At 38.8% G+C, this 14,266-nt stretch overlaps 1 protein-coding gene across 10 annotated transcripts in view; it reads right to left on the minus strand.

Annotated features, from left to right (window-relative positions):
- Window positions 1-14,266, minus strand: part of ANKRD26 (ankyrin repeat domain containing 26) — a 113,773-nt gene that overhangs the window by 70,593 nt on the left and 28,914 nt on the right. For all 10 annotated transcript variants that reach the window (XM_019465279.2, XM_053895823.1, XM_053895821.1 and 7 more), the window contains 3 exons: window positions 7,095-7,167; window positions 4,148-4,208; window positions 3,837-4,039 (listed from right to left, as the gene is read on the minus strand). In XM_019465279.2, the coding sequence (XP_019320824.2) occupies window positions 3,837-4,039; window positions 4,148-4,208; window positions 7,095-7,167 (337 nt within the window). The remainder of the gene's footprint in view (window positions 1-3,836; window positions 4,040-4,147; window positions 4,209-7,094; window positions 7,168-14,266) is intronic.

A 14,266-nucleotide genomic window follows, 5' to 3' on the forward strand; every position in this document is an offset into this window, starting at 1 on the left:
TTTTTTTAATTTTTTTTTTTTCCAACGTTTTTTATTTATTTTGGGGACAGAGAGAGACAGAGCATGAACGGGGGAGGGGCAGAGAGAGAGAGGGAGACACAGAATCGGAAACAGGCTCCAGGCTCCGAGCCATCAGCCCAGAGCCTGACGCGGGGCTCGAACTCACGGACCGCGAGATCGTGACCTGGCTGAAGTCGGACGCTTAACCGACTGCGCCACCCAGGCGCCCCAAGCCCTATAGTTTCTTTGATTCTCTGCCTGGTCTTTTTTGCCACCCCTGTCATACCTCTCTTTGTTTGGGATAAGGTTTCTTCAACACCCCCTTCTCCTTTTTTCCAGGGTTACTTCAACAAACAAATCAAAACACACCTGGTGGAAGGTCCAAACCACTACTCCAAGTAGGGAGAAAAGCAGGCAAAGACACAACAAAAGAGTGCACACAACACACTCCCAAAACACTTCCTCAAGTGCCAGGCCCTGGACAGTGCATGACCATTTTTTAATATAGTAGTACTTGCAGGTGTGGGACACATAACAAGTTATTAAAACACATAAAGGACAGGAAACTAGCCAAAATGACAAAACAGAAGAATTCTCCTCAAAAAAAATTCCAGGAAGAAAGGAGAGCCAGAGAATAGCTCAAATGAAATATAAACAATATATCTGATCAAGTATTTGGAATAACAGCCATAAGACTAATAGCTGGGCTTGAAAAAAAGCATAGAAGACAGCAGAGAATCTACTGCTTCAGAGATCAAGGACCTAAAGAATAGTCACGATGAATTAAGAAAGCTGTAAACAAGGGGCATCTGGGTGGCTCAGTCGGTTGAGCATCCGACTTTGGCTCAGGTCATGATCTCACTGTTGGTGAGTTCAAGCCCCGCATCAGGCTCTGTGCTGACAGCTCAGAGCCTGGAGCCTGCTTCGGATTCTGTGTCTCCCTCTCTCTGCTCCTCCCCCGCTCATGTTCTGTCTCTCTCTCTCCTTCAAAAATAAATAAAAACATTTTAAAAAATTAACAAAATAAAAATTAAAAAAAGAAATGCTGTAAACAAGATACAAAATAAACTAGATGCAGTGACAGCAAGGATGGGAGAAGCAGAAGAGAGAATAGGTGAAATAGAAGATACAATTATGGACAAAGATGAAGCAGAGAAAGGAAAGAAAGGAAATTACTAGACCATGAGGCAGGTATTAGAGACCTAAGTGATTCAGTGAGATGAAATAATATCCACATCATAGGAGTCCCAGAAGAAGAAGAGTGAGAGAAAGGGGCAGAAGGTTTATTTGAACAAGTTATAGCTGAGAACTTCCCTCATCTGGGGAAGGAAACAGGCATCCAAGTCCTGGCGGCACAGAGAATTCCCTTCAAAATCAACAAAACTAGGTCAACACCATGACATGTCATAGCGAAAGTGGAAAAATGCAAAGATAAAGAGAATTCTGAAAGCAGCTAGGGACCAACAGATCTTAATCTACAAGGGAAGACACATAAGGGTAGCAGCAGACCTGTCCAGCGAAACTTGGCAGGGCAGAAGGGAGTGGTAGGAAACAGTCAATACGCTGAATGGGAACATATGCAGCTAAGAATCCTTTCCCCAGCAAGGCTGTCATTTAGAATAGAAAGAGAGAGAAAGGCTTTCCCAGACAGACAAAACCTAATGGGGCTCATGACCACTAAACCAGCCCTGCAGGAGATCCTAAGGGGGACTCTGTGAGTGGAAAGCAGCACAGACTACAAAGGACCAGAGTCCTCACCACAAGCATGAAACCTACAGATAACACAATGACACTAAATCCGTATCTTCCATATCTTAAAATAATCACTCTAAATATAAATGGACTAAATGCCCCAATCAAAAGACACAGGGTACCAGAAAGGATAAAAAAAAAAAACCAAGATCCATCTATATGCAGTCTATAAGAGACGGATTTTAGACCTGAGGACACCTGCAGATTGAAAGTGAAGCTTTGGGGGGCAGCTGGGTGGCCCGGTCGGTTAAGCGTTTGACTTCGGCCCAGGTCATGATCTCACAGTTCATGAGTTGGAGCTCTGCATCAGGCTCTGTGCTGACAGCTTGGAGCCTGGAGCCTGCTTTGGATTCTGTGTCTCCCTCTCTCTCTCTCTGTCCCTCCCCAGCTCATGCTTGTACTCTGTCTCTGTCAAAAATAAATAAACTTAAAAAAATTTTTTTTTGTAAAAGAAAAGACAGTGAAGCTTTGGAGAACCACCTATCATGCTACTAGAAGTCAAAAGAAAGATGGAGTAGCCATACTTACATCAGACAAACTTGATTTTAAAGCAAAAACTGTATGAACAGATTCAGAAGGGCATTATATCTATTGTTGGAGATATTCGAATAAGTAAAAATCATCTTCTAGAAAGAATTTTGTATACTCTCGTGGCAACCTTTCCTGTCTTATGATTCTATCATGACAAAGAGTTCATATTAGACAAAAATTTATACATTTTGAGTTCATTCATTTGGTATGTGTGTATGTGTCTATTCTATGCAGATACTATTAAAAAAAGAGTGGCACCTGGGTGGCTCAGCTGGTTAAGTGTCCAACTTGATTTTGGCTCAGGTTATTCAAGCTCTGTCAGGCTCGACACTGGCAGCACAGAGCCTGCTTAGGATTCTCTGTCTGTCTGTCTGTCTGTCTGTCTCTCTCTCTGCCTCTCTCTCTCTCTCTCTCTCTCAAATAAACATTTGAAAATTTAAAATTAAAAAAGGTAAATCAGAATGCAGAAAACATGTTTTATATTTTTTTCTTTAAGAGTTTGCAGCTTAAGTGGCACCTGGGTAGCTCAGGCAGTTCAGCATCTTGATTTGGGCTCAGGTCGACATCTCGCAGTTTGTGAGTCTGAGTTATGTGTTGAGCTCTGTGCTGACAATGAAAAGGCTGTTTGGGATTCTGTCTCTCCCCTCTCCCTGCCCCTACCCTGCTTGCTGTCTCTCTCAAAATAAATAAATAAGCTAAAAAACAAATTCAGTGTTGCAGCTTCAAATTTAGTTTTTCATTTCATGGATAAAGAACCTTATTTACATAACCAGAAATTTTATTTAATGAAAAGAATAAACGTTTATTTCCTCTCTTTCTACTCAAAAAGACCTAAAATATACCAAGATTATACCACACAGTAAGTTAAGTTAGAAACCCCAAGAAAGACAATAGCCAAAAACTGAAAATTCGCAATAAATCTGGTATGGCCTAAAACAGATTTCACTTTGCATTCCTTAGAAACACAGGTTTTGCTAAACTAAATATAGGATATCACCTTTATTAAACTTAAATGTAAGGGCAAAAATTTCTTCCAGTTCTTCTCACAAAAATCAGCTATAAGTCATTCAGAAGAGTCTAAGCATTTTTTTTTATTACCTGGCTTTTTTTTTTTCTTAATTTGCACTTAAAATAATTTCTCCCATGCTTTATAATTTAAAGAGTATCTGCTCCCCCTTAATCCCACCATTGCTGGTGTGTTTTTATAATACTTTCTCTCAACTCTTCATACTTTAAATTCATCTCACCCCTCTGAAATGAATTCTTCCCCTTCATCTCCCTCCTCATCTTCATATGCATCTAGCTGTTCTTTTCAGCTGCCTTCTATTTCTTTGCTTCCATAAAGGCATACCTGAGAATTGTTTACTCCCACCAACCTTTATAAATCTCAATCCTGTACCTTCCTCTCTGTTGTCATTACACTGTTTTCTATTATGATCTTGAGGACTTCCATTTCTTCCTAAGATCCTTTTCATCATTACAAGGAGCAAGAGGATGGTATGGGGCGGGGGGGGGGGGGGGGGGGCGGAGAGGAATAAAACAAAACAACTCACCTTTGGAAGACCAAGGACAGCTGACGTCTTGAGAGAAGGTTTTAGAAGAGATTTAGCTGATGGAAAAATAGGAAGAGAATCGCCATAATCTCTGGTTGGTGGTTTGGAAAGAGTTTCACCCACATCTTCATTTTCAGAATCAGGATTATTGTCCTCAGATAATGTTCCACCTTCTGCTTTCACAGAGCCACGTTTTGCTCTCACTTAGTAGAAAACAAAAGAGGACATGAAAATATCTGTAACTTCAAATTAGTGAATAACACAAGAATGGTCAAGAATTAGTGAATAATACAAGTCTTCCAATAGCTTACTGTTTTTCATGAATTGCCCAGAAGAATGCAGTAGCTTTGCTACACTTGGTTTCGGGACATTCTAGAAAAGAATTAATAGCTTTAAGGATTACAAGAATCTATCTAATTCGATTAAATGGTAATATTCACCATTACCAAATGAGCACCATTGCACAAGGAACACAGGCTTTGGAATCATTTAAATGTAGATTCAATCTCAGTTATGCCATTTACTATAACCAGTCGACATTTTCTCATGTGATAAGGATTACGAGAGATCTCATAGGTAGTCTCAAAACATTACTTTCCTTACCTCTAACTGATTATTATACAAATACTTTCAAAGTAACCTAAAACAAAAACTTATCCCTAGGTAATTAAAAGTATATTAAAAAACTAACACTAAGAAATTTAAATGTGTTATATTTTGAAATATTTGCATGATTTATATTTCCATGAATTATCTCTTGTAAAAGAAAATATAAAAATTTACTTTTTAGTAGTATCTTATGTAGGTAAGTTGGAATTGCAAACAGTTTAAGTTGCTTCTGTTTGTCAAAACCCTAAAGATAAAAATGACCGTTTAAATTTAGCTCCTTCTGGGGCACCTGGGTGGCTCAGTAAGTTAAGTGACCAACTTTTGATTTCAGCTCAGGTCATGATCTCAACGGTTAGAGGGCTTCAAGCCACACGTCAGGCTCTGTGCTGACAGCGCGGAACTTGCTTGGGATTCTCTCCCTCCCTCTCTTTCTGCACCTCCCTACTAGCACGTGCTCATTCTCTCTCTCTCTCTCCAAAAACATAAAAACAATACCCCAAAATTTAGTTCAGCTCCTCCCAATAAAGAGAAAAAAAGAATAATAAACCTTGTGGGGCAATGAGTCATGGATGAAAACCACACACAGACAATAGATGCCATAACCAAATATGTTGACAATGGAGACAGAAAGAGATGTACTAAAAGAACAGACAGTAAAGAAATGTTTTCTGCAAAGAAATTTAGGGTAGGAGTAAACCATTAAAAGAAAGCATGGTGAGGGTGGGGGAGACACCTAGGTGGCTCAGTCAGTTAAGCATCCAGCTTCAGCTCAGGTCATGATCTCACGGTTTGTGTGTTTGAGCCCCACAATGAGCTCTGTGTTGACAGCTCCGAGCCTGGAGCCTGCTTTGGATTCTGTGTCTCCCTCTGTCTCTGCCCCTACCCTGCTTGCACTCTGTCTCTCTCTCTCTCTCTCCAAAATAAATAAACTTTAAGGAAATAAAAAATACATAAAAAAGCATGGGGGAGAAGAGGAAAAAAGGAAAAAAAATAAAATATGAGCAATCAATCAAGAATGAGATTAAGACAAGGAAAAAAGGAAAAATGTGAACAAAATAAGGTAAGTGGAAAACACATATATTTTTCAACAGGTATATAAATACGATTACAAATATACTATGAACAATAGTCTCTTTTAAACTTTTTAAGTTATATATATATAATATATATGTAAAACAGAGGCTTTTATTCATAGTATATCCCTAATAATACTGACTTTTATCACTCTACAGTTATCTGGTTATAAATACTGTAATAAAGAATTTAATTTTTTCACTATAAAATAAATTGTTCAATTAGTGGTCATCTATCACTTCCTAAAAGCTATAAATTATTACTAGACAAACAAAAAAACAGAAAAAGAAAGGTGCCCAACACATCAATGTTCAATATGGAGAAAGAATTGGGAATGAGAATTCTAGGAAGAAATGTATACCTTCAAAGGATGTATCTAATGGGATAAAGATGGGGTTAAAAAAAAAAAAAAGCTGAGGAATTTTTATCTAAAATTCTAAGCTCACAATTGGAAGATACTAAAAAATATACTGTAACCTTCTTTCTTATGTAACTCCTGATTTCCTCAATATAATTCATTTGAGTTTATAAATATTAAACACTAAAATGGAATATAAATTGAAGCCTTATTTATTAAATTCACATATTTAATTATTACATATTATGCATATTATGTTACTTTTCAAATTCCATTATACAGAATTCCATTTCCCTGCTCATTTATTCAACATTCAAAAATATTAAATTGCTTCTTCCAAGCAAGACTTTATTCTAGGAGCTCCAGGAGATACACAATTATGTTTCCTAACCTCCAGCAGCTTATAATGATTTAGGGGCCTCAAAATGAACACTTAAATAAATATCAAATGTCTGAAACTTTAAATTTTAGAATCTGACACAAGGACTAGGACTAGATATTTTTAAAAGCTGGAATATGAAAGATCTCTGAAATTAGAAATTTTACAACTTGGCCATGAAGAGCCTCTGCTCATAGAGCTACTATTTTAAGCAAAACATGTATTCTTCAGGTAGATGCAGAATTTTAACTTACTCTTCATGGAGTTATTTCAAAAATACAGGGAAACACCTTTGTAAGATAAATGTTGAGAAATAACTTAAACATCTAAATTTCTACATTTTCTAGTATTATTTTACTCTAAATGTAGAACAAAAGATAGAGACAAAGGAAAATCCTGTATCTCACCAAAAAAAAAGTGCCCAGAGGGAGGTGTGGGGGGTAGGAAACCCACAATAGATAATTGGATCCAATAAGATTTCATTTAGGCATGAGTATTATCAGTCAGGTTAGTATCACAGTAAGAATCCTTATCCTTAATCAAATGTCATATTTTCTCCATTATGGGAAAGCTTTTCCCAATATAATTTTACGGTCATTATATATTTTCCAGCCCATTCTTTTATCAGCCTCCACCTCTACTATTTACCAAAGTAAAACAAAACAAAACAAAACAAAAAATTCAACGTGTCATGTATCTGTAAAATGGTTTGTTCTTGCTAACTTTCCATTACAAACATAAAATGATGACAAAAAGGCTACTGTTAAATTTTAAGAGTAAATAATGCAGAAAACTAAATTCAGAGCAGGGAAGTGAGTTTCACAAGAGAGTACTTTACCTTGGTACCAAAATCTAAGTCTTCGCTATCTGATGTAGGCCATGAATCATCAATACCAGGTTTGTCGGAAAGCCTTTAGAACAAAAATATACAACAAAAACATGTTCATTTATTTTTAAAAACTGAAGTGAAAGGCCAGCTGTTTATTCAACCATGTTTCTTGATATAATTAAAATTTGGCGTGTTTTTTCATTAAGTTTTATTTTAATTCCAGTAATATTAACATTCAGTGTTTTATTAGTTTAAGTTGTACAATATAGTGATTCACCAATTCCATACTCATCCCGTGCTCATCATGACAAGGGCACTCCTTCATCCCCATCACCTATTTCACCCCTCCCACCACTCACCTCCTCTCTGGTAACCATCTGTTTGTTCTCTGCAGTTAAGAGCCTATTTCTTGGTTTGTCTCTCCCTTTTTTTTCTCCCTTTGCTCATTTGTTGTTTTATAAATTCTACATGAGTAAAATCATATGGTATTTGTCTTTCTCTGATTTTGCTTAGCATACTACTCTCGGGCTCCATCCTGGTCATTGCAAATGGCAAGATTTCATTGTTTTGTGGTTGAGTAATATTCCATTGTGTGCATGTGTATGTATGTATATCTATATATATATATCTCTATACATATCTATATATGTATATATAGATAGATATACATATATATGTATATGTGGTAACATATAGATATATAAGATCTATATATATAGATACAAGATCTATATAAGATCTATATAAGATATAAGATCTATATAAGATCTATATATATAGATATATAAGATCTATAAGGTATAGATATATACCTTATATTTATATATATATACATATATGGTATAATATATATTATATATATATCTTATATATATATACCTTATATATAACCTATATATATAGGTATACATATATAGATATATATGTATATATCTATACATACACCAATACACATGCACACACACACACACACATACAACTTCTTTATTCACTAATCTGTCAATGGACACTTGCGCTGGCTATTGTAAATAATGCTGCAATAAATACAGGGGCACGAGTGTCCCACTGAATTCGTGTTTTTGTATTCTTTTGGTTAGTATCCAGTAGTGCAATTACTGGATCACAGGATAGTTCTGTTTTTAATTTTTGGTTGGAACCTCCATACTGTTTTCCACAGGGGTCGCAGCCATTTGCATTTCTACCAACTGTGCAAGAGGTTTCCTTTGTCTCCACATCTCGCAAACACTTGCTTCTTGTGTTTTGGAGTTTAGCCACTGGGACAGGTGTGAGGTGGTAACTCCTTGTAGTTTTGAGGAGCATCTCTTCATGTGTCTGTTGACCATCTGTGTGTTGTCTTTGGAAAAATGTCTCTTTATGTCTTCTGCTCATTTGTAAACTGGGCTTTTTTTGGGGAGAAGAATGTTGAGTTGCATGAATTCTTCATACATTTTGATTACTAACCCATTACTGGATAGGTCATTTGCAAATAGGTCATTACTGGATAGGTCACTAACCCATTACTGGATAGGTCCCATTCCATAGGGTACCTTTTAGTTTTGACTGTTTCCTTCACTGTGCAAAAGTTTTTTTCTTTAGATGTAGTCCCCATAGTTTATTGTTACTTTACTTCCCTTGGCTCAGGAGACATAACTAGAAAAATGTTGCTACAGCCAAAGTCAGAGAAATGACGGCCTGTGCTCTCTTCAAGGATTTTTATGGTTTCAGGTCTCATATTAAGTCTTTAATTCATTTTGAGTTTATTTTTGTGTATGGTAAAGAAATTGGTCCAGTTTCATTCTTTGGCATGAGGCTTGTCCAGTTCTACCAACACTATTTATTGAAGAGACTGCTTTTTCCCCCACTGGATAGTCTTTCCTGTTTGTTGAAGATTAACTGCCCATACAGTTGTGGATTTATTTCTGGGTTTTTGGTTCTATTCCACTGAGCTATGTGACTATTTTTATGCCAGTACCAACCATACTGTTTTGATTACTACAGCTTTGGAATAAAACTTGAAATCTGAGATTGTGATACCTCCAGTTTTTCTTTTTCAATATTGCTTTGGCCACTCAAGGTGTTTTGTGGTTCTATACAACATTTAGGATTGTTTGTCTACTTCTGTGAAAAATGATAGGGATTGCATTAAATCTTTAGATTGCTTTGGGTAGTGTAGACAGTTTAAAAATATGTATTCTTCCAATCTATGAGCATCAGATGTCTTTCTATTTCTTTCCATCATCTTCTATTTCTTTCATCAGTGTTTTATAGTTTCCAGGTTGTTCAAACAGGTTGTTCAAAATTTGGACCCTGTTTTAAAAAAGCTTTCACTCATCTATTTTGCCTCCACCTGTTCTAACCTATGAAATATCCAGGAAAGGCCCAGTCTGAGTTTCTATAACCAAGTGTGACAGGGAGGGAATTCTCTGAAATGGTTGAAAATTATATGTATAAAAGTTACCACAATGACTTATCACCTTACACATGTCAGAATGGGTAAAATTCAAAGTGCAAAAAACAAGTGTTGGTAAGGGTGTGGAGAAAAAAGAACCTTTGTGCGCTGGTGATGGGATGTATATTGGGACAGCCACTGTGAAAACCAGTATGGAGGTTCCTCAAGATTAAAAATAGAAATACCATATGATCCAGTAATTCCACTACTGGGTATTTATTTACCCAAGGAAAATGAAAATACTTATTTGAAAAGATATATGCACCCCTATCTTTATTGCAGCATTATTTACAATAGACAAGATATGGAAGCAACCCAAGTGTCCACCAATACATGAACAGACCACACACACACACGCACATACACACACACACACACACACACACACACACAATGGAATATTACACAGCTATAAAACAGAATGAGATCTTGCCATCAGCAACATCATGGATATACCTAGACGGAAATCCTATATGATTTCACTTATATGTAGGATCTAAAAAAGGGAACAAGTGAACAGAGAAAAAGCAGAAACAGACCCATAAATACAGAAAATTGACTTGCCAAAGGGAGGGGAGGTTGGGAGATGGACAAAATGGGTGAAGGGGAGAGGGAAGTTCAGGTTTCCAGTTATAGAAAGAGTAAATCACAAGCATCAAAGGTACAGCATAGGGAATATAGTCAGTGGTATTGTAATAGCATTATACATTAACAGATGGGAGCTACACTTATGGCAAGCATAGTGTAACATACAGAGTTGTTGAATCACATATTACATTGTGTGTCAAGTAGACCTCAGTTTAAGTAAATATACCAAAGTTAAAGAACAAGTTTCTATGTTATTAGTGGAAGTACTAACCAGAGATTAAAAGATTAAAAATTATCAAGTCCAACTTTTTTCCTACACTGGTCTTGCTTTATTTAAGTCCATATAACTAGCAAGACCTTAGAAACCTTCAGGGGCATTCAGATACCCAAGGAGAGAGACTGCTATAAAAATGGTCCTGGTAGTTGTGCCTCTATTTCTCTATACACTGCCTGAATATTTTCTTCCCTATGAGCTCCCACTCCTACATCACTCTTCAGCACGGTTCAGTGGCATTCTCCAACCTTTAAATCTTTAGCCTGTGAAGGCACAGACTCCTAAAACAAGGATGGGCTCAAATGACCGAGGGTAGGAGCCATGTCCTGCTCCTGGAGAACAAGCTAATTGGGAGTCTCAGTCATCCACAGTCACCTCAACATGGGCATGTTATCACCTACCCAGATGAAGCTCCCTTACTGATTTGACAAGTCAGTCCTACCCCTGCCCAGCCCTACAGGTACATGGGAAGGGCATCACAGACTTAGGAAAAGAGGCAGAGTGAGGAGACAGCTTGCCTTGGGCCATACATCTCTATAGTTCAGAATCTCCACCCACCCCCACCCCCAATTCCTTGAAAGGATCTAAGCCATCCTCCCTAAGTTGGGGTGGAGGTAGATGATATCATATTTCTATTTGCTGTAAACAGACTCTTCCCAGCAGCTCAAATGATTTTTAATCTCTCATCAGAAAATCTGAGGTATGCTCGCACCTTCAATGAAACCAACACACACAAAAGCAGAAACCTGTTCAGGACCCTCTTGAACTCTCTATTTGAATATGCCTTTCTAAACAACTCTCACAATCCTGGGTCCTTAATTCCTGTCATTCACCTTTATCTAACTTGGCATAAACCCCAATATTCTGACATCTTATCTAAAACTCTTATTCCTATCCAACTCAGTGTTGTTCTTCTTGAAACCTGGTCTCCTCTGCTAATTCAATTCTTACCCTCCTTCATTGTATTCATTAGGCCCACTCCCCAGCTTTCTATTATTAAAACATTTGCCTGTATAATGAAAAAAAAGAAAAAGAAAGAAAGAAACCTGAATTTAAACGTCATTTCTGTCACTTATCATATCCAAATAGGTCACTTCAATCTCTTTTGAGTTTCAAATTCTCCATGTAAACAACCATTTGGCAAGGAGGTTAAACATGGGTTGAAATACCAGAGGGTATTTTTATGAATTAATCTCTGAGGTTTCCTAAATCTTGAGATTCTATGTACTTTTGATTTGGCCTCTGGAAAAATGGAGAGTCCTTAGTTGGCAGAAGTGGAAAAAATAGTGGAAAAAATAATGGAAAAAAAAGAAATACCAAGAAAAGCAGAGAAGAACGTAGAAAAGCAAAAACATAGTACAGAAAAGTCATGGGGGAAAAGTCTACAAAAAAAGAAAAAGCTTCCTAGAACTAGTCAAGGGTACTAGCCCAAAGGGAAAACCAGACTGGGAAGTTAGAAAACAGAGATCAGATAGAAATATCCTCGATGCAGTGGAAGATGGCAGCGTAGGAGGACGCTGGGCTCACCGCGTCCTGCGAATCACTTAGATTCCACCCACACCTGCCTAAATAACCCAGAAAACCGCCAGAAGACTAGCAGAACGGAGTCTCTGGAGCCAAGCGCAGACGAGAGGCCCACGGAAGAGGGTAGGAATGGGCGGAGAGGCGCTGCGCTGCACAGACTGGCAGGAGGGAGCCGGGGCGGAGGGGCAGCCTGCTGGCCAAGCAGAGCCCCCGAGTCTGGCTTGCAAAAGTGGAGGGGCCGGACGGAGTGTGTTCCGACAGCAAGCGCGACTTAGCATCTGGGAGGTCATAAGTTAACAGCTCTGCTCGGAAAGCGGGAAGCCTGGAGGACAAAGGGAGGGAGAGTTGCTGAGCCCCCGGACTACAGAGCTCAGTTTCTTGGGGAACAAAGGCGCTCACCAGCGCCATCTCCCTCGCCCATCCCCCAGCCAAAATCCCAAAGGGAACCAGTTCCTGCCAGGGAACTTGCTTGCTCCCCGAAAACACCCAACGCTGTGCTTCTGCAGAGCCACCCCTCCAGCGGGTCTGACTCCCTCCCGCTGCCACAGGGCCCCTCCTGAAGTGGATCACCTAAGGAGAAGCAAGCTAAGCCTGCCCCTCCTGACCCCGTGCACCATGCCTACCCACCCCAGCTAATACGCCAGATCCCCAGCACCACAAGCCTGGCAGTGTGCAAGTAGCCCAGACGGGCCACGCCACCCCACAGTGAATCCCGCCCCTAGGAGAGGGGAAGAGAAGGCACACACCAGTCTGACTGTGGCCCCAGCGGTGGGCTGGGGGCAGACATCAGGTCGGACTGTGGCCCCGCCCACCAACTCCAGTTATACACCACAGCCCTGCAGGTCCTCACCACTCCAGGGGGGAGGTGCCCTGCAGGTCCTCACCACTCCAGGGACTATCCAAAATGACCAAACGGAAGAATTCCCCTCAAAAGAATCTCCAGGAAATAACAACAGCCAATGAACTGATCAAAAAGGATTTAAATAATATAACAGAAAGTGAATTTAGAATAATAGTCATAAAATTAATCGCTGGGCTTGAAAACAGTATAGAGGACACCAGAGAATCTCTTGCCACAGAGATCAAGGGACTCAGGAACAGCCAGGAGGAGCTGAAAAATGCTTTAAACGAAATGCAAAATAAAATGGAAACGATGACGGCTCGGATTGAAGAGGCAGAGGAGAGAATAGGTGAACTAGAAGATAAAGTTATGGAAAAAGAGGAAGCTGAGAAAAAGAGAGATAAAAAAAATCCAGGAGTATGAGGGGAAAATTAGAGAACTAAGTGATGCACTACAGAGAAATAATCTATGCATAATTGGTATTCCAGAGGAGGAAGAGAGAGGGAAAGGTGCTGAAGGTGTACTTGAAGAAATAATAGTTGAGAACTTCCCTGATCTGGGGAAGGAAAAAGGCATTGAAATCCAAGAGGCACAGAGAACTCCCTTCAGAGGTAACTTGAATCGATCTTCTGCATGACATATCATAGTGAAACTGGCAAAATACAAGGATAAAGAGAAAATTCTGAAAGCAGCTAGAGATAAACGTGCTCTAACATATAAAGGAAGACCTATAAGACTCGTGACAGATCTCTCTACTGAAACTTGGCAGGCCAGAAAGGAATGGCAGGAGATCTTCAATGTGATCAACAGAAAAAAGATGCAGCTGAGAATCCTTTATCCAGCAAGTCTGTCATTTAGAATAGAAGGAGAGGTAAAGGTCTTCCCAAACAAACAGAAACTGAAGGAATTCATCACCACTAAACCAGCCCTGCAACAGATCTTAAGGGGGATCCTGTGAGACAAAGTACCAGAGACATCGCTATAAGCATGAAACCTACGGACATCACAATGACTCTAAACCCATATCTTTCTATAATAACACTGAGTGTATATGGACTAAATGTGCCAACCAAAAGACATAGGGTATCAGAATGGATAAAAAAACAAGACCCATCTATTTGCTGTCTACAAGAGACTCATTTTAGACCTGAGGACACCTTCAGATTGAGAGTGAGGGGATGGAGAACTATTTATCATGCTACTGGAAGTCAAAAGAAAGCTGGAGTAGCCATACTTATATCAGACAAACTAGAATTTAAAGGCTGTAACAAGAGATGAAGAAGGGCATTATATAATAATTACAGGGTCTATCCACCAGGAAGAGCTAACAATTATAAATGTCTATGCGCTGAATACGGGAGCCTCCAAATATATAAAACAATTACTCATAAACATAAGCAACCTTATTGATAAGAATGTGGTAATTGCAGGGGACTTTTAACACTCCACTTACAGAAATGGATAGATCATCTAGACACACGGTCAATAAAGAAACAAGGGCCCTG

This window comes from Panthera pardus, unplaced genomic scaffold (assembly GCF_024362965.1).
Source record: "Panthera pardus isolate Hobbes unplaced genomic scaffold, ASM2436296v1 HiC_scaffold_6, whole genome shotgun sequence".
Lineage (NCBI taxonomy): Eukaryota > Metazoa > Chordata > Mammalia > Carnivora > Felidae > Panthera > Panthera pardus.